The sequence below is a fragment of the Pithys albifrons genome, chromosome 28 (assembly GCF_047495875.1).
Source record: "Pithys albifrons albifrons isolate INPA30051 chromosome 28, PitAlb_v1, whole genome shotgun sequence".
Taxonomy (NCBI): Eukaryota; Metazoa; Chordata; class Aves; order Passeriformes; family Thamnophilidae; genus Pithys; species Pithys albifrons.
In genome coordinates, this window is record NC_092485.1 from 4080370 (window position 1) to 4099894 (window position 19525).

General features: G+C 51.2%; 1 protein-coding gene across 1 annotated transcript in view; it reads left to right on the forward strand.

Annotated features, from left to right (window-relative positions):
• Positions 1 to 19525, forward strand: part of PLXNA2 (plexin A2) — a 169127-nt gene that overhangs the window by 93277 nt on the left and 56325 nt on the right. Inside the window, exons 5-9 of the mRNA XM_071578509.1 lie at positions 5522 to 5622; positions 9823 to 9946; positions 10896 to 11049; positions 12330 to 12426; positions 14676 to 14790. Coding sequence (XP_071434610.1) covers positions 5522 to 5622; positions 9823 to 9946; positions 10896 to 11049; positions 12330 to 12426; positions 14676 to 14790 — 591 coding nt within the window. The remainder of the gene's footprint in view (positions 1 to 5521; positions 5623 to 9822; positions 9947 to 10895; positions 11050 to 12329; positions 12427 to 14675; positions 14791 to 19525) is intronic.

The window sequence follows — 19525 nt, forward strand, 5'->3', positions numbered from 1 at the left end:
CACATCTTCTCCTGAGTCCTGTCCTCCCCAACTGCCATCCATGTGCAGGGGACACGGGGCTCCCACCAGCACCGTGTGGGGCAGGAGCAGCATTTGGCTGCAACTCGGTTTGCCCTAATTATAATCCATTAATTTTGCTGTATTTGCTGATTCCAGAAGCCTGAGTAAATACCTCAGCCAGTGGTTTTATTTCAATACTGGAGATGAAAGAACAGCTTCCCAATTTTGTGCGTGCACAAAGTTTGCCCAGCCCTGGAGGCAGTGGGCACACGAGGCTGGTACAGGCGGCACTGCATCCCTGGCCCTTCACTTCCCAGGTGCAGATGGTCTGTGCAAAGCAGGAGGCAGAGCTGATGCTGCCAAGACACTTTGGAGTGGTGACTGTCACACATTGCTGGCGCTGGCGTGCCAGTCTGAGCATGGGGCTGTGGGCACGTGGATGCCAGTGTGGGATCCCAAATGCTGGACACAGCCTGGAGGGTTGCACTGCAATGCACAGTTGGGAGGGTGAGGGACTGGGACACCCAGTGAGGAGCCTGTCCCTGTGTCACCTCCTGCACAAGCCCACTGTGCAGCCACAGAGTGTCCCTGTCCCCTGCTGAGGGCAGGGGAGGAGCTGCCAGATTGAACAGACTGAGCGTTCCATGAACGCTCATGTGCAGCCCGTGCTCGAGATGAAAACCCTCTTCTCCTCCCCCAGTTTTCCATGAGACTCTGCTGCTCCTGGGAGTGGGGATGGCATCTCTGCCTGGCACTTTGTTGCTCCAACAAACCCCGCTCAGATGTTTCATATTGATGCCATGATTAACTCGAGCCGTGGTAAACCACAGGAAGGCATTTGTGTGCAGGAGTCTGTGTGCCAGAACACGAGTCTGCTCCGAGCCCGAGCCCTGCTGGGCCACATGGATGCAGAAAACTCTGGCTTGAGGACAATTTTACTGGTTGATCAAACCTTACTTTGGGACTTTTGCTATTTTTTCAGTCTTTCTTGCTTCCCAGAAGAGACTGCCCTTGCTTCCATCACCTCCCTCAGGAGCCTGCTGCTGTCCAGGGAGGGTAGCAGGGAGCCAGGGGAACAGGAATGCTTGGAGAAGGTCTGATCCCTCACTGAGGAAGTGATCTGGTCCCTGTGCTCCAACGCAGCTTGTCCTCCTAAGATGCTAATGAGGTTCTTATAGCAGCAAAGCCAAACTCATTGAAAAGGTTGCTTGGATCAGAGTTTAAGGGACTTTCTCCACATGCATCTGCAGCACTGTAATTAAATAATCCCCTTGTAGCCATGGAAACGTTGTCTCTGTGTCCTCTCCCACTCGCTGCCTCTCTGCCAAAAGTTACAGGCGTTGATTTGGTTCTGACAGCCCGTTGGTAGCTCTGCTAATCCTTCTCTTCTGAGCAGTGTGGGAGAGGAGAGCTGGGTCCTCCAGGAGCTGCTGTACCTGTCAGGAGAACTCCCCCTCACCTGCTCCTTGCCTGGGTCAGTACCTTCCTGATGGAGGCAGAAGGTATTTCTGTCTCCAGGGACTCAGCAGCACTTTGGGTTTTGGTTAAAACTCCCCCTTTGCCTCCCTCCCCTCTGTCCTGGCTGCTGCCCCATGGATGCACTGCCCACACCCCACTTGTTGCTGGGTCTTCTGTGCTCATTGCTGGCATCAGTCTTAGCATGTCTGAGATCTCCACAGGCTCCGTTTGAGCCAAGAAGTCATTTCCAGGTAGGAATTTTCATAAGTCATGGGGTGGACGATTATGAAAATTCCACAGATCCTGCTCAGCAAAGCTACAAGTGCTCCCAACCCTGCACACTGTCTTTTCCTTGGCAGATGTACCACAGGAGGATTCTCCACTTGGAGTTCTGCTTGGAGACTCAAGGGAGGAAAACCAGTGGGAAGAAAAGTCTTTCAAACTTTTTGCAACCTGCTGAGAAAGTTTGACTTTATTTTCCCTGTCACCCTGACACATTAATGGCTGGAACTGATGCGTCCTCTTTGCTCCTTCCCACACTTTTTCACGTCTCCTGCACCAGCACAAAGCAGGTTTTTTCCTCATGAATAAAGGGAAGAATAAAATCTCATTGGAAAGTTCATCAACTTTGGGCTCCTGCTCAGTGAGTGATAGATAGCTTTAATTACATTGAACTGGTTGGCATCTCTACTCCACTCCCCAAAGTCATTAAAAATAGATTTTCTGTTTGAACTCCAGCCCCTGGGGGGTTTGTGGGCAGCATGCTGTGGTGGTGGGACACCTCGAGGGCTGTCCCCAGCCAGGGAGGTCAGAGGCCTGGGCTGGTGGCACGCACAAGCTATGGAAACTTTGCTTTACTTGTTTATTTTAGGTATTTATTTATCTATCTATTTATTTGGAACGGGGTTCTGCCACTTATTTTCACTGGGGGCTGGCTGAGTTGGAATTCATGTGTTTTGGAGAGGATGTATTGATTTTAGTTATTCTTTTTTTTATAGCTGATGTTATGGGTCAGGCAGTCAGGGAAGGTAGTAATGAGACTTTATCATTTAATTACTGAGAAGCAGGTTCATTTTGGCACAGAGAGATGGAAGAGAGGTAGCAGTCAGGCTGGAGGGAGGAGGGCTCTGCCCTCAGGAATGAGGAGATTCCCCAGGAGTGTTGGTTTCTTGGCCCTTGTCCTTCACGCAGATGCTCCTCAGCTCTGCTGAGTTGCTTCATCGCTTTGCATTTGCTGTGACCACACTGATGTGGAGGGCCTGGCACCGTTTCTCCTCCCCAAAATAACCTGCTGCTTGTTTCACCAGGGGCATCGTGCCCTGGCAGGGCTCTGCAGGGGATACATTTACTTGGATATTGGGGCAATAACTTGTACAAAGGGTGAATTTCAAAGACGCAGGAGTAAGAATTGGAAAAGAAATTCTCCTCTCAAGTCTTACACCTTCCTCTAGCCAGGGGCCACAGGACAAATCCAAGGGACTGCTGATCCAAAGGACCCTCAGGGCTCTGCTGCCCTGTGGCTGCTCTTGGTTGGACCAAGCCCACTCTCACAGCTCAGCCAGGTCTGCTTCGGTCCCCAAATACTGCAGAGAGGTTGAGTGGGTGAAAATCCCTGCCTTGCATTTTTCCAGCATTACAAAGAAAGGATAAAATGGTCTCATTTGAGCTAGAACCCTGCAACTCTCTGCATTGTTCACAATTCCTGTGCAATTTTTAAAGAATTATCATGTGCAGAAGCCGCAGCTTCTGAGCGGAAAAAGAACCAAACGCGTAACATAAAATCATCTCTAATGAACTCTTATTCATATAATTCAAATCCTCTGTTATTTATAGAGTGCTGTGAGAGCATCCAGCTCCTCACAAACATGAAACAAGCCCTGAGCTGCATATAAATCACAGGGAGAGATCCTGTCAAGCCTCACTTGTGGGTAAGAGGAGGGGGATCAGCAATGCCTGATGATTTAAGGGCTGTCCTGACCTCCAGGGTCGGTGAGAGCCAACCCACCAGCACATGCTGGGAAGATTTTAGGGGAAACCCAGTGAATTTCCTTGATGCCTCCTGTGGTTGCTGATGTATCCCCTAGGGGATAAGAGCCATGGCAGCTCCCATGGGATGCTTGTTCGCTGTGAAAAACATGTTTGCTTCTAGTTTTCCACCCAGGAGCAGAGTGATGCTGCATCACTGGTCTGCACTGGGAAGTGCTGGGTGACCACTGGATGTGGGCATGGTGGCAGCACTGGGCAGGGTGCAGGAGTGAGACCTGGATGGGCCATTCTGGGGTGGCTGTGCCTGTGAACAGGCTCCTGGGCTCACTCCCACCCCACTGCGATGTCTGTAAAGGGATTTTTCCTCCAAAGAGGGAAGAAGCAGAGCAGGTAAAAATACATCCCATGGGCCATTTGAGGCTCAGACCCCGTGAGGGTGTCCCAGACCTTCTGCAGCCAGCAATCAGACCCAACCCCTCCCTTTCCATCTCTGTGCTATCATCTTCTCCATTTCTGAAGCTCTTTCCATCTGCCACAGACCAAATGCATTCCTGGTGCACCTGACTCTGCCCCTCACACCCCTCATTTCCAGCTCTCAGCACCCCCAAAACTAAGCCCTGCACCCATCCCACGGGTTCCACCGCAGGAAAAAGAAACACCACCCATCCCTGGGTGCATCCAGGGGCGATTTTTTTCTTCCAGGAAAAGCTGTCGAGTAGGGGCTGAGGAAACAAGGAGAATAGCAGCCCTATTGGTGTCGTCTTCAGAGAGGAACTGGGTTCTCACTGTGTCAACAGCACTTGGCGTGACAGTGGCCGTTGTTTGGGGAGACACTGCTCCTTTCAGCGCCGGCCACGGCCTCCCCTCCAGCTGCTGCGAGCCGGCTGCTGTTGTGACGGACAGAGCCAGTGCGATGCCGACAGTTGGTTTCATTTCCAGCCAGTCCCAGGCATCGCTCGCAGGGCCCCAGGGCTGGGTAATAATTGTTATAGAGAGGATTTAGGAATAGGAATGTAAATAGAATCATAAAACACACAATGGTTTGGGGTGGAAGGGACCTTATCATGTTCCAACCCCCCTTGACCAGGTTGTTCCACCCCTTCCAGACCAGGTTGCTCCAGGCCTGGTCCAGTCTGCGCTTGAACAATTTAAGGGTGTCCACAACCTCTCTGGGCAACCTGTGCTGGTGCCTCACCACCCTCACAGTAAAGAATTTCTTCCATACATTGTGTGTACGAGCCAGGGCAGGAGGATTGCACTGCGGCATCAGGACAGGGGATGCAAACCCACAGTGCCCATTGGAGGTGGTAAAGGGAACAGTTGTAAAGGTTAAAGTGGTTAAAAAGGTTAAAAATTTCTTTGTTCTTGCCAAGCAGTGACCTATGGTTAAAGCTGGGTGTCATTTTGGAGCCTTTGGGGTTTTCAGTGCAGATAAACAGGTCAGGACTGTTCTGTATCTGAGCTTCATGCAGGGATGTCGTGCATGTGCCTGAAATGCAAAGAGGGGTTTGCAGCAGTGTTTGGGGGTGTTCCCTGCAGAACTTCCCTCTCTGGAATCTCTACCTGGGAGGGATGGGAATCTCCTGGTGGGTCATGCCTGGGGGACCAAGTCCATGCTGGTCCTGGAAGGGCTCCGGGTAGCCAAGATGGAGCAAGCAATGAAATACCCACCTAGACTAAACAAGCTGACAAAATCCCAAAGAACTTTATTCCCTGTCAGCTTTCCTCCCTGAAGCAGCTTCCCCTGGGGGAAGTGTGAGATAGCAAACTGTAAATCAGGGAGGAGGGAACAGCTCTGGCCATGGGAGCACTTCTGGGCAGGGAGGTCGGGGGGTCCTGGTGAGCCGGCGCCAGCAGTGTGTGCTCATGATTCACCCCGAGGGACAGGGTGACTTCATGTCTCAGTCTCCAATATTGCCTATTCTTGGGTTAAGGAACATAAATTCACTTAAGGCAGTGGATTGCTGTCATGTTGTGCTCCTGCAGCTGGTGGAGCAGGACCTGGAGCTGCCCTGGGTTTGTTTGCTGGTGTGCTGTGTGGGAGGAGCCCTGAGCCCTGTGTTTGCTTCCCTTGCAGGTGTCTCGGGTGCCCGTGGAGTCCTGTGAGCAGTACACGACCTGCGGGGAGTGCCTGAGCTCGGGAGACCCCCACTGTGGCTGGTGCTCCCTCCACCACATGTAAGTCCAGCCTTGACCACTTCATGATGATAAAAGCAGCTTTCAAAGCTACCAAGCTCCTCCCACACAAAACGAATTAGGGTGAAGTTCCTTAAATCCATTTTTCCCTTCTTTGGACATTCCCTGCATTGCAGTGCCAATGCCATTGGAAATCACTGAGCTCCTGTGAAGAGGTAAAGGAAAATAAGCTCTTGCTTTAGGAGCAGTGGGTCACTCACTGTATGGAGAGGGTGATGGGGCCACGATGAAAAACCAGAATTTAAATTGGTGGGATTGGAGGCCTTGTGGTTTTCACACCCCTGCTGGCCCAAGCAAAATCCCAAGTAATGGATAAGTTTTAAAAGGCAACAGCAGACTCGATTATATGAGTGGGACTTGCTTTCAGCAAGGTTACAGCATCAGAGCAGAGCACTGAGCCCTTTTCAATGCATCAGGAAGAGACATTTCAATGCTGCAAGGAAAGGTCAGAGGGTCTGTGCTCCGGTGGGGCTGGGGGGTGGCAGCCCCCCACGGGCACCACCAGCCACAAAGGGCTAAGGATGGGGTTTGTATTTCAGGGGAGCTCCAGGAAATGCTCTCTGCATTCAGGAGGTGTCCCTGTCCTTCCTTTCCCTCCCCTGCCATAATAACCATCACTTCCTAGGGCGGAAGGGAGACCACCAGGCAGGAGTGGGTGGGGGGAGGAGGGGAAAGCCTCGAGGGGGCTGGAGGAGAGGAATAGAAATCCCTGCGGCCGAGTGCCAGCTCGAGAGCAGCCCCGTTAAAGGCATGGGAAGCATGGAAATGGGGGGAGGCAGAGTTCAGGCACCCACACAGCAGCACTTGGCCACTTGCCTGAGGAGCAGGTGCTGGAGGGGAGCAGGGAACACCAGGCTCCTGAGCAAATCTGGCCTGGATTTGGCACCTGTGGCCTTGGGGTGCAAAGCAGCTCCCCACGGTTTCTTTGGCTTATTGCCCACATTTGGGGAGGAGCAGGAGAAGCAGCTCAGCCCCTGGCCCTGACCATCCCTCTGGCTCCACAGGCAGAGGCTGAGGGAAGCATCAGAACCCTGAGCATCCCCACCAGCAGCACCCCAGGGCACCCTGGGGTTTTTTTAATTTTCCTTTTCAGACGAGCCTGTCCAGCCCTACAGCTGAGCCACCCTATGAGCAGTGGTGTCTGAAAGTCTTTTACTATCACATCTGCTTTGTCAGAAGGAGTGGTTTCCACCCCTGGGGATTCCCATCCCTTTGGCTCTTCCCTATGTGCCTCTCCAGAGGTTGGGACAGCTGTGCAGGATGGGGAGGGGATGCTGCACTCAGTACCTGTGGGTGGCTGTGCGTGGTGTGCTCTTCAGCCTCCTGCAAAGCTCCTCTGCAAGGATCACCGAGCACTTCCTGATGCTAATGAACTGAATCTTCATAAGCCACCTGGGAAGCAGGTAAAGGTTGTTATCTTCATTTTGCAGAGAGAAAACCCTCAATGTCAAGAGGAGAGAAAAGTGTCATTTCCTCTGCCCTTTTGGCCATGACATTTCAGCACTGAACTATTCCCAACAAGGGTTCCTGATGGTATTTCTCAACTCTACCTTCAAGCATCTGCACTTTGGAGCAATGATCATTTCTTAGCTTTTGTTTTAGGCTGTAAATAATCGAGTTTATCTTGCTGTTCCTGAAGCCTCTGGCATACTTATCTGGAGGCCCCAAGTTCTGGAGTGTCTGTATTTACCTTTTCATCTCTCCCCTCTAATTCTTACACATTCCTCCAGCTGCAGCAGCTGCTCAGTGGAAGGGTGGTGGGTAAGGGTGTGATGCTCAAACAGTGGTTTCTGAAAGATGGCTAAAAGGAGGGTGTGTTAAGGATGGAGAGGCAGAAGAGGAAATTATTTTGTCCTTAGAATATCAAGAGAGTGTCTCGTGGCCTGAGCAAGTGTGGGACTCTTCCTCTTCTACAAGCAGCAAGTGCTCTTTGGGAGTGATCAGAGGCCTCAAGGAGATTGTTAAAGAGTCTCTCCAGCCCAGTGGGATCTGAAACCTGCAAGACTTCCACACGCTGTTCTCTGCAAGTGTATTATTGTCTACAGACCTATTTATCTCTGTTAGGGCTGTTGCCATAAATAGTATGATAAAAAAGAGCCATTCCAGCAAGTCAATGAGATAAAGGCTCCAGTCAAGAGCTCACTTTAAAGCTATCTTACAGATTCACTTAAACCTCGATAATTCTTCCTTTGGCAGCATTCATATTTAGCTCCATTATGCTCCAAAGGAAAAGATACAAAGAGACAGAGGATGAGGAGAGAAGCACCAGTGTTTGCCAGGGATCACACAGGTGGTTTGGAAAGGGAAAGTGGAAACTTCACTTAATCTAAAGCAAACAGCCTTGCAAGGAGCACGGTGGTCCCAGTGCTTCATGGAATCACAGAATCCCACAATGGTTTGGGTTGGAAGGGACTGGAAAGCCAATCTTGTTCCATTCCTCTGCTGTGGGCAGGGACTCCTTCCACTAACCCAGGTTGCTCCAAGCCCTGTCCAACCTGGCCTTGGACACTTCCAGGGATGGGGCAACCACAGCTTCTCTGGGCACCCTGTGCCAGTGAAGAATGATCCTGTTCCAGAGCCTGGTTTTGCCAGGCACTTGTCAGTGGTCAGAGTTTGTTGGCAAAATCTGACCTCTGCGTGGGCAGGAGGTGTTTCTGCTGAGGTGTTTGTGTGTCCGGGACTGCTGGAGCTGCTCCACAGAGAGCCAAGAAAACAAGCAGTGTGGCAGCAACACCTTGTTAATTCAGGTACCACATACACTCCAAAACTGTCAGAGAGAACTTGCTGGTGGCACTTGGGACTGGGCACAGCAGCAAGACCTGCTGGCCTTTGTGAAATCAAGTCCAAGATCAGCAATGAGTGGAAAGTGGCAAAGTTTGCAGATGACTTATTAACACCAAAATACAAATACGTCATCTGCATCCAGGGAGGGGGTTGGAAGAAAAGGATTTTCCCCAAATGACATAAAATAATAAATCATGGAGGGATGCCAGTGCTGCAGCCTCAGGTATTGGTTTGAAACACTGATAATTCTTCCTTAGTTTCCCAGTGGGTTCTCTGCTGGAAGCAACTAAATTTCACTCTATTCCAAGGACACCTGCAAAAGAAAAACAGGGATAAGGAGCCATCCTGGAGCACACAGCATGCTAGGAGCAGTCCTAGTCACTCTGGCACGCTCGGGGGCTTGCATTCCTGCTGGTGGGAATGGGAGAGAGTTGGGAGCTCAAGGCATGAAAACCAGCCAAGCACTGCTGGCAGCAGCTGGAAGGTCCCATTCCTGGCTGTGTCTTACCCCTCAGCACCAGGAGATTATTAGTGAACTGTGTGGTTTTGTTTTAATCAGAATAGAGGCATCATCATGTTACTGCCTGTTACTGTTTTCTGGCTTAGTTTCTGTGCAGATGAGGAGTTTATGGGCTGCAGAGTGCCTGGGTCCCCCCACACCCCCAGCACCGGGGACTTGGAGCTCTGGATTGTGTCCCAGTGCAGGCAGGACTGGGAACTGCTGATGAGATACTTGTGATTTGTCTTCCCTCTGCTGACAGAGTATTTTTCAGTGCCCTCTGATCCTAACCTGGTGTCCATCCCTGGTCCCAGTGCAGAGCAGTGCCAGGTCCCGGTGCAGAGCAGCGCCAGGTCCCGGTGCAGAGCAGTGCCAGGTCCCGGTGCAGAGCATCACCGGGTCCCAGTGCAGAGCAGTGCCAGGTCCCGGTGCAGAGCATCACCAGGTCCCGGTGCAGAGCAGTGCCAGGTCCCGGTGCAGAGCAGCGCCAGGTCCCGGTGCAGAGCAGCGCCAGGTCCCGGTGCAGAGCAGTGCCAGGTCCCGGTGCAGAGCATCACCGGGTCCCAGTGCAGAGCAGCACCAGGTCCCGGTGCAGAGCAGCACCGGGTCCCAGTGCAGAGCAGCGCCAGGTCCCGGTGCAGAGCAGTGCCAGGTCCTGGTGCAGAGCAGTGCCAGGTCCCGGTGCAGAGCATCACCGGGTCCCAGTGCAGAGCAGTGCCAGGTCCCGGTGCAGAGCAGCGCCAGGTCCCGGTGCAGAGCAGTGCCAGGTCCTGGTGCAGAGCAGCGCCAGGTCCCGGTGCAGAGCAGTGCCAGGTCCCGGTGCAGAGCAGTGCCAGGTCCTAGTGCAGAACACCTTGCCCAGGTGTTTTCTGTGCTCTGACAGCTCTGGCCTTTGGCAGGTGCTCCCCGAGGGACAGCTGTGAGCGAGCCCAGGAGCCGTTTCGCTTCGCAGGCAGCATCAGCCAGTGCATGAGCGTCACGGTGCAGCCCAGCAGCATCTCCGTGTCTGAGCACAGCCTCCCGGTAAGAGGGCAGGGGGCACTTCCACAGGCACTTCCAGCACTTTCCAGGTTTGCAGGCAACACTCCATTCTCCAGCCTTTCTCCCTTCCCGTTGGCACAAATGTTTTCTCATGAAGTCAGACTTGCATTGGGGAGCAAAGGGGTCATCTGAGCCAGGGAAGAAGAGAGAGAGGGGATGGCAGAAACAAATCTCCTTCCCCTTGGGCCTCAGCTCACATTTCTCTTGGTCTGGTTTCATTAGCTGGTGAAAGGAGAGGCTTTGTTTCCCAACAAGCTCATCTGTGAGCTGTGCTCAGGGCTGGCTCTCCGAAGCATCCCAGCTGTTGCCCCCAGAGCCCCCCAGAGCCCCACGGCAGCTGGGTCCTGGCCTTGCTGCCTCCCCTTCCCAGGATGAACCCCAGCACTCCATGTGGAGATGGTGTGGGGCTGTTGGGAGACACTCACCCCTGCAGGCACCAGTTTGCCATTGGGACAGTCCTGGGGTCAGTGGGGATTTGCTCATTTCTGATGGCCACAGAGCAGGGTGGTCTCTGCTGTTCATTCTGTGGGGCAGGGAGGTGGTTTGAGCTGGGGGGTTTTGGGGTGGTCACTGCTGCTCTCAGGGAGGAGGGGGAACACACTTCTGCTGCTTCACAGGCATTGGGGGTGCCAGTGCTGCTGCAGGGCAACCAGGGGACAAAAAGGGGCCATTGCCACCATTCCTGACCTGCAGTGCCCAAAGGCTCAGCGAGGTGGTTTTTTATCCATAAAGAAGCTGCTCCTTGGCTTTATTTTTCCTCCTCCCCTTCTCATTAAAGGGCATCTGGCCACCTCCCGTGGGCAGGGGAGTAATTTAAGGGGCTTGAATGGAGCGGGAAAGCAGCAGGGGCTGGAAATACAAAGGGAATTTGGGCACATTTGCCTGCTGACTGACTTTCTGGCTGTGCTGTTTCCTCCTGTCCCCGCTGCAGCTCAGCCTGCTGGTGAGTGATGCTCCAGACCTGACAGCAGGTGTCACCTGCCTCTTCGGGAACCTGACGGAGGTGGAAGGGCAGGTTTTGGGCAGCCAAGTGGTGTGTGTCTCACCACCAGCAAAAGATGTCCCTGCCATCCCTGTGGATCAAGGTAAGGAACTGACTTCTGGTGTGTCTGTGCCACCAGACAGCACTGCGTGGGTTTGGAAGTATCTGCTGGGTGGAGCAGAGCCTTTGGGGCTGCTGCTGGGGAAATTCATGCTCCTGTCAAAGACTATTGAACCCAGGGAGCTAAATATGCTTCATCCTTTAGAAATGCATCCCACACAGGGAAGGATAGACTGGGAGCAGGCAGCAGTACATGATTGTCCTGTCTTTACACCCTCCCTGCACTGCCAGACAGCTCCCAAGACAGGACAGGAGCCATCTGTCCCTTTCAGGGTGGCTCATGAGTGCCAGCCTGGGTGAGTCTGGAAAGCAGGAGCCCTCCCTTCAGCCTGGCTGAGCACCCATGAGTAGGTGGATGCAGTTTCAATTTTTTGGTCCTGATCTTTGAGTTGTTTCTTCATTAATGTCACCGCTGTCATATTTTCTCTTCCCATAAGCAAAATGCTACGTGCTTAAAACTCATTTTCTCCTTGGCATCCTTCCAGGTGTCAACGGTGCTTCCCTGCTGATATCTTTGTATTTCTAAGGCATTCTATGGAGCCTGAGAGCTGGAGAACACTGGGGGCCCAGAGCCCCACAGCAGCAGGGCTAGGGTAGACTTCCCCACAGCAACTCCAAAAGAGCAATCTGCTCTTAATTAACCCAGTGCTGAGGCTCCTGAACAGCTTCCCTGATGATTCTCTTGTTTCCAGCAGTGTCTCCTGTTCTAGGAGATGATTGTAGAAGATGATACACAGAAAATATGTAGATCCCCATCCCTGGAGGTGTTCAGGGCCAGTTTGGATGGGATTTGGAGCAACCTGGTCTAGTGGAAGGTGTCCCTGTGTCTCTGTTCCTGGCAGGGGCTTGGAAAAAGATGATTTTTAAGGCCCTTTCAACTCAAACCATTCTATGATTCTATGAAATGACAAAGTATAAACAAGGGATGCTTTGGGGAACTTGGAAGCACAGAAGTGATGGGGATTAGGGTTATCCTGAGGGCATGGGAATGGGGAGACATGCCCTTCCACAATCCTTCCCTTCCACCCCAAATCCTTCTGTGATTCTGTGATTCCAGTCTCAGGCTGCTTCTCAGAAGAGACTGACTTTATATTGAAGGCTGAATCCTTTGGGGAGCAGGGTGAGCTTCCAAAAGCATTTCAGCTGTGACCCACAGCAGTGTTTAACCCCCTTGTCTGCCCAGTGGGCTCAGTGGGTCCCCCTGTGTCTGCTGGTGCTTCCACCATTCCTGCTGGCTCTGACTGGCTCTGTTTGCATCCCCAGACTGGTTCGGAGTGGTGCTGCAGCTGAAGTCACAGGAGACTGGCAGGACGTTTGTCAGCACGGAGTTCAAGTTCTACAACTGCAGTGCCCACCAGCTGTGAGTGCTCCCTTCCCTCTCCCAGCAGAGCCAAAAACTAGACAAAAAGGCTGAGAACTGGGTGCTGGTTCTGGGACCAGCAGTGAGGGGTTATCACAGAGCTTTGGTTCAGCCATCAGACACGGAAGGTACAAGGGGAGCCCACCAGTCCGTGTCTTCTCCCAACTCTGGGTGCCTGTGGAGCTTTCTGTGCCTTGTGAGATGCAGGTGGAGTGAGCCTGGAACAACCTTAACCTGCTGGTGCCCCCAAGCTGCGCGATCCTGCAACTGTGAACTCGGAAGCAGCCTCGAAAGCAGCTGGGGAAGACAGAGCAGAGGGGCTGGGGCTGAGGAGCTGCAGGCAAGGGGGGGAGCTGCAGGTAATGGGAGGGGGCTGCAGGCAGGGGGAGATGGGATGAGGGCAGGAGAAGGTGCGATGAGGCAGGACAAGATGGGCTGCAGGCAGGAAGAGATGGCTGCAGGCAGGGGAAGGGGTGGGCTGCAGGCAGGGGAAGGGGTGGGCTGCAGGCAGGGAGAGATGGCTGCAGGCAGGGGAAGGGGTGGGCTGCAGGCAGGGAGAGGTGGCTGCAGGCAGGGGAAGGTGGGCTGTAGGCAGGGGAAGGGGGTGGGCTGCAGGCAGGGAGAGGTGGCTGCAGGCAGGGGAAGGTGGGCTGTAGGCAGGGGAATGGGGTGGGCTGCAGGCAGGGGAAGGGGTGGGCTGCAGCCCAGGCATGTATCAGGCACAGGGGGCTGCTCCATAGAGGGCTGGAGGGCTTGGTGCTGTCGAGGATCATGGAAATACATGCCCCAGGGGCACATCTGCTGCTGGCAGGCAGCTGGCTGGCCTTAAAAACACATTTACAGACCTGAAGCGTTTATGGATTTCTCTCTGGAAACAAAGCAAGCTCTAATGCACCAGAATGGAGTGTGGGCAGGACCTGCCAGCAGCTGGATGGGGAATGGCAGGGCTGACCACAGGGCTGGGAGCACGTCCTGTGGCAGGGGCAGCTGCCAGCGCTGCCCAGGAGCCTGTTCTGCTGCTGCAGTCACCAAGTGCCAGCACAGGGGCATTCCCAACCCTTCTGTGCTGGATTTGAAGCTTCAAGCTACAGAGCTTTCCATGCTGCACTTGGAAGAGCAGGGCCAGGCCAGGTGAGGGCAGGTGGGCAAAGTGCCGCAGACCCAAACGGGGACAGAAATGGGTCAGACAAATGAGTAATTAAATAAGGTTTCAGCACTTGATGTTTCTCCCCCAGATTTGCATGTGCATGATTAGAATAAGCTTCCTGAGCTATTAAGGTCACTATGAATGCATCAGAAGGAGAAGACAATTGAGTTATTAAAACACATTCTCGTGGCAGCAGCTCATGAGAGCCACTGCCCTGGTCCCTGTGCCCAGCTGGCAAGAGAGCCACTGAAACCTGTTTTCCTCCTTTTCCAGAGTTTCCAGCTTAAAGCCACACTCCTACTTCCCTGGGGATGCTCCTCTGTCTGCACTGCCCCTGGGCTGGCTCCAGCCCATCCCTGCCCTGGCACTGCCCACTCCAGGCAGCACCACAATCTCTGGAGCCACAGGCTATGACACAGATCCCATGGGCACAGCCCATATTTCTGTCACCAAAATGCTGCCACGTGGCTCGGAGGGGTGGCCTTGGAGATGGAGGAGGTGGCTGCTGTGAGTATTAGCAGCTGTCACAGATCATGCCTCTATCTGGCAGTAGTTAGTGGGGAACAAAACCCACCCAGCAGTTTGCTGGCAGCTGGGCCCTCTGGGTCTGAAAAGGGTCTGTGTTCTTTCAAAAACATTTCATAAACAGTTAATTTTTTTCCTACATGAATCAAAAGGGCCTGCTGGAATCTTTGCACTCCAAGGCCAAGCAGAAGTGTTGCAGTTGACTTGAAGCATTCCTGACTTGTAAAACAACTGATCCCATTTTTGCCAGGCTTGCCTTGTTTTCCACTTTCTAGAAACTGAAAACCAAGCCTGTTGTCTGTGCAATGTCGTGCTTTATTCTGTGCCAATCCAATGATGTGCAATAAATCCCAGCTTGCATTTTATTACGGAATGAATTGTGAGGTTGCCTAAAGACACTTCTGAGTGTGTGTTTTGCTAAACCTGTTTGTTATTTTTATTGTATCAAGACATCCCTCCAAAGAAATTATTTTCCTATGAAGGACCCTGAGCCTGGACCTCTGGCAAGGCCTGTTTATAACCACACAGACCTCCCAAGGGGCCAACCTCTGTGCTGAGCTCTCCTTTCTCCCCCCAGGTGCCTGTCCTGTGTGAACAGCGCCTTCCGCTGCCACTGGTGCAAGTACAGGAACCTCTGCACCCACGACCCCACCACGTGCTCCTTTCAGGAGGGAAGGATCAACATCTCTGAGGTACCAGAGTGGGATTTCATCTCTTTATTCTTTCCTTTGCTATGGCACAAGTAGCACAAGTGAAGTTTATGTGAGGTTTTCTGACTTTCCATGTGTCTCTGGCACCGAGAAGTGCAGGTGCAGCTTTAAAGGAGCGTAGCAGGAGACTGTCTTGTTGTTCTTGTCCTTACTGTGATGTTCTTGACCTGACTGTGATGTTCTTGACCTGAACACCAAAGCTGACCCCACTTCTGCTGTGTGGGAATGCCCAGGTTCATTAAGAGCAATAACTGGTGCAGTGCTTTCCTTCAGGGGTCTCACAGACTCCTCAAACCCAGCATCTTTCAGCACCTCAGCTGCTGTGCAGGGGTGTGTTTGGCCTGCTGGCCAGCAGCAGGTCTTGGTGGGACTATTCACTGGGTTGTGTTGGCAGATCTGGGATTAAGAAGGGAATTACCAATGTGCACAGCCCCAGAATTTGGAAAAGAGAATTGATTTGGGTTCCAGCTCTGTGGACCAGGAGCCATCTCTCTTAGCGGTTCATAAAAGGTGTGGGGCTCAAATCCAAAAATGCTTTTAACAGTCAGAAGAGGCTCAGCCTGTTAATGGCTTTGCCAGCTCTTCTGTGTGTCCCAGGGCAGAGGGATCCATGGAGGAAGGGGGTTTGTTAGCACAAATTGCTAATTGAACATCACCACTAACCCCTTGGTCTGGGGTTCCTGCACCCCTGTTGTATCCGATTGCCAGACTGCTCCCTGCTTCATGTTCCTGAAGTCCAGAGCAGCTGCAGCCTCTGATGGTGGCAGGGTCCTGGTCTTTGCCTTTCCATGTAGCTTTGTGGCACCTGAAATGAATGCAAGTACTAAAGCTGCAAGGGAAAAATGGTTTAAAAGGTGCTTTGAAAATCCTGAGTGTGTTGGAAAGTGGGGAAGGCAGCAGTGAGGACATCTACAAATATCAGAAAAAGAAAGGAGAGGAAGGTTTGCCAGCATCAAGATCAACCCTTATCACTGAGTAATGAAGATTGAGAAAAGCAGAAGAGATCAGTCAGTGGAGTAGACACTGAATTGTTAAAAAAGAAGTGACCAGGTTGCTGCTAAACCAATAGTAAACTTAACTCATGGGTCAACCTTGTTAAAATGCTGCCAGGAGACAAGGAGGTACAAGGGAAGAGACATTTATGAACTGCTTGTGTAAATACCTCAGTGGGAATCTGCAAGATCCAAGGGATGGGCAGCGTGGCTGGGAGCAGGCACTGCTGCCAGCAGGGGTTGGAATGAATGCCCAAGGAGAAGCATCCACCCTGAGGACAAACCAAAAGCTTTCTCAATCCTGTTCAAAGTCAAGAAGTCCTTTCAACATATCAAGAGAAAGAAAATCCTTTGCTTCTCTTCCTCTTGAGTGATGTGAGGGATTTTCTCCTTCACACTCAAAGCATCACTGCCTTCCCAGGCTTTACAATTGTAGTTCTCCTTTCTATAGGTCTTCAACCTCATGATCTCAGAAGTGTTTGACAAGTCAGTGGTAAAGTAGGACAATCCCATTATCTCTGGTTTTCTCCTGGGAGCACACAGGACTTGCCTGGGGGGAAGGAGTGGAGGAGTTGGTCTCTCTGCCAGTTCCTGCTGGGATCACAGGACTGTCGTGTCTCCAAAGAACTTCCTCTGTCGTCTTCATCTTGTTCCTTACCAGGGGATGTTTTGTGATATCTCACACCTTCCCGGGGATTGCTTTTGATAAGGGCTGATGATAACGATACAGACACTCCACTGTTCATCGTGGCTTCTCCAGACCTCTGAACACAGGCAAAAACCAGCACCCAAATAAATTTGTTTGCTTCTTTAAGGCCAATGGATTGCACACAGTGCAGTGCTAATGCCTTTATTATGGGCACTTCACTCCCACTAACACAGACATGAAATAAATGCCTCATAAAGCGTTTCCTCTCCTAAAACAATTCAGATCACAATGTTCTCATTGTGTCATGGCCTGATGTATTAGGAAATTGTTTGTGCTTATCATCACTCCCTTCCCAGTGGTGTTTGGAGCTGGTGAGCACCGTGGCAGTGCCTCAGCCCAGAGCCTGCTGTCCTACTTACAGTCCCATGTGCCCCTCCTTATGTAAGAGTTACACACGTGTTCACATGGGCTTGGAAATTTTCTTGTGCCTTTATATTTAATTTAAGGGAAAATATCTTGAATATTCCCTTTTACTTCTGGCCCATCAGAATTTGTGTCCCAGTGGGATTCCATGTGTAACAAGCTCCCTTTGATGCTCTTAGGAGTTGTCTGTCTTGAGGAAGAAAAAATGCTCAAAGCCTCAGCCACTTCATGAGGTGATGTGGGAGAGAAAGCCCTTCTTCATGAGCTGTGCACTTGTTCCTTGCATTCTTCTGCCTCTACTGACTGAGTTAAAGGCTGCTTTGTTGCCCTGCTTGCCAAAAAAATACAGCTTGGAGAGTTTTTCCATCCCTCTACCTGGACAATTCAACAGGAATTGTTTACTCAGATCTAAGGGCAAAGCTCAGGGGCACATGTGGAAGATGGAGAGGACAACCCAGAACGTGGGTTGGTGCTTTGTCCTGGCCTGTGAAGCCATCAGTGATAACCAGGGACACTGGTGAGACACGAGAAAAGGTGCCTTGCACTGCCACATCCCTTCCTTGCATCATGCAGTTGTATTTGGAAAAGTGAAAATGTGGAAAACATGGTTTGGGGTCATGGGTAAACAAACACAGAGCCCTTCACAGCCTTTGCAGCAGAGGGATCTGCCAGGCCAAAGCTGGTTGTTCCTGATATCCTCCATCTCCTGGGAAGTGTCTGACATGGGGTGAACCCAACTCTTCTGAGGTCTCCATTTCCAGGTAGCCAGTTCTTTGGAAGTAAATAATTAGATAAGCAACTATTTTCTCAGCTTTTTCTCAGCCTCAGGCTTCATTTGTCAGCAGAATGTGCCTGCTTGGATGTTGCCATGCAGAGAGTCCTGGGAAGGCAAAGGTCTGGGGGTGACTTGCTCCCACTAAAGCAGAGTTTCTCCAAGTCTCCTGGGTGTGTAGCACTGATTGTCTCACTTTTCAAAGCTTCAGATCAGGCCAATGGTATCATTTTAATGTGTCTAAGGTGGTTGGGTCTGTGTGTGTGCAAGGCTATAAGATGTCTCTAAATGCTTGAAACTTTCAGATGAGGAGGAATATAGATACATAAATACATCCTTACACCCCATCCCAGTGGAGAGCTAGAACCAAATAAATCCTATTAGCTTCCCAGAACATGGGATCCATCCCTCTTTGATGTCCACTGTGTGAAGATAATGCCATTTCCACATGTGGGATGCTGATTTGGGGACGGAGCATTTCAGATTCTGGGAGTTTAGTGCTGAGCCAGAATTCAGCTCTGGTCTGACTCCTTTAAATTCCCATTGATTTTAGAGCAATGCCTTTGCCCCTGGCTGTGCCCTTGGATGCTGAGTGCTGCTTGATGTGCCTTGAAGGAAATAAACCAAAATTAAGCTTTCCTCATGTCTGTCCTGACAATCCCAAGTGCTGAATACCTGTATGGGAGCTGTGATGAGCAGGAGGTAACTCAGAGCCACATCTCAGACCACCAAAATCAGCAAAGGGTCACATCTAACCTTGGAGAGATGGGTTTGCCTGAAATAGTAACAAAGAAAAACAGATTCAGCAAAATTAACTCATCTCTGAGCTTATTGGCAATGCTTTTTTCCTCTGTAGCTTTATGGGGTGTTTGGAGGGGAGGAAGCCAAGCAGGGAAGAGCTCTGGAGGTCTACAGGGAGCAGAGGGAAGTGTTCCCACCTGGGACCTGTCCATGTGCGAGGGAATTGCTCCTGTCCTCACCTCTGGTACACAAAGGGTTGTTTGTGGGAGGGAAATCAGCTCCCCAGCTTTCCATGGCTGTAAATATCACAAATTAATGGAGAAGACCCAGGTTACAGCACGTGTGCTCAGCACAGAGCTCAGCACTGGTGCTGTTGGGAAGGAATTTAGCAGGGAGAAGGGTTTGGCTCCAGCTGCCTTTCTTTCATGTCTGGTTTCTAAGGAGCAAGGTCTGCTCTCCTTTCCAGTGGCATAATGAAGGATAATGTTTTTCCATGAGTGACAGGGACTGTAATTTATATCATTGGGAACACAACTGTGAGCCAGGGCTTTACATTCAAGTGCCAGATTCGTTTATGTTTAAAACTTTAAAATATGTGTAGTGAGTTAACATTCGTGGAGAGTTTGTGGGGTTTTTTAAGATGAAAAGTATGAAAACAGTCTATTTTCTGCCATTTGGGCTAAATCCTCTAGTCAAAAGAATTGCCTGCGATTTCTAGGCAATTTTTTCCAAATAAGAGCAAGAAGGTTTGACCTACTAAAAGTGCTCAGTTAAACACAAATAATAACCATGGGTGCTCTGTTCTGCTCCAGAGACAGCTGTGTGTTGCTGGTCTTTAAGGTATTTATAGACCTTGGAATCTTTGAGGCTAAAAAGTGTTGGAGAAGCATAAAATGTCTTTGTAAATTGTGTGAGATGATACTTCATAGGCAGAATATTCCCTGGGAGTCTGTGCCACTCACGCATCGGAGCCTTGCCTTTCTCCAGCAGATCTTGTGATTTGTGTTTATTCTGGTGTAGGGAAGTCAAGAAGGATAATGAGAGGATTCAGTGTGTTTGTTTAGCAAGAGGAGGCAATAATGGCCTTTCTAACTCACTGCAGGATTTACTTCTCATGAATTAAAAAACAAAGTAAACTGA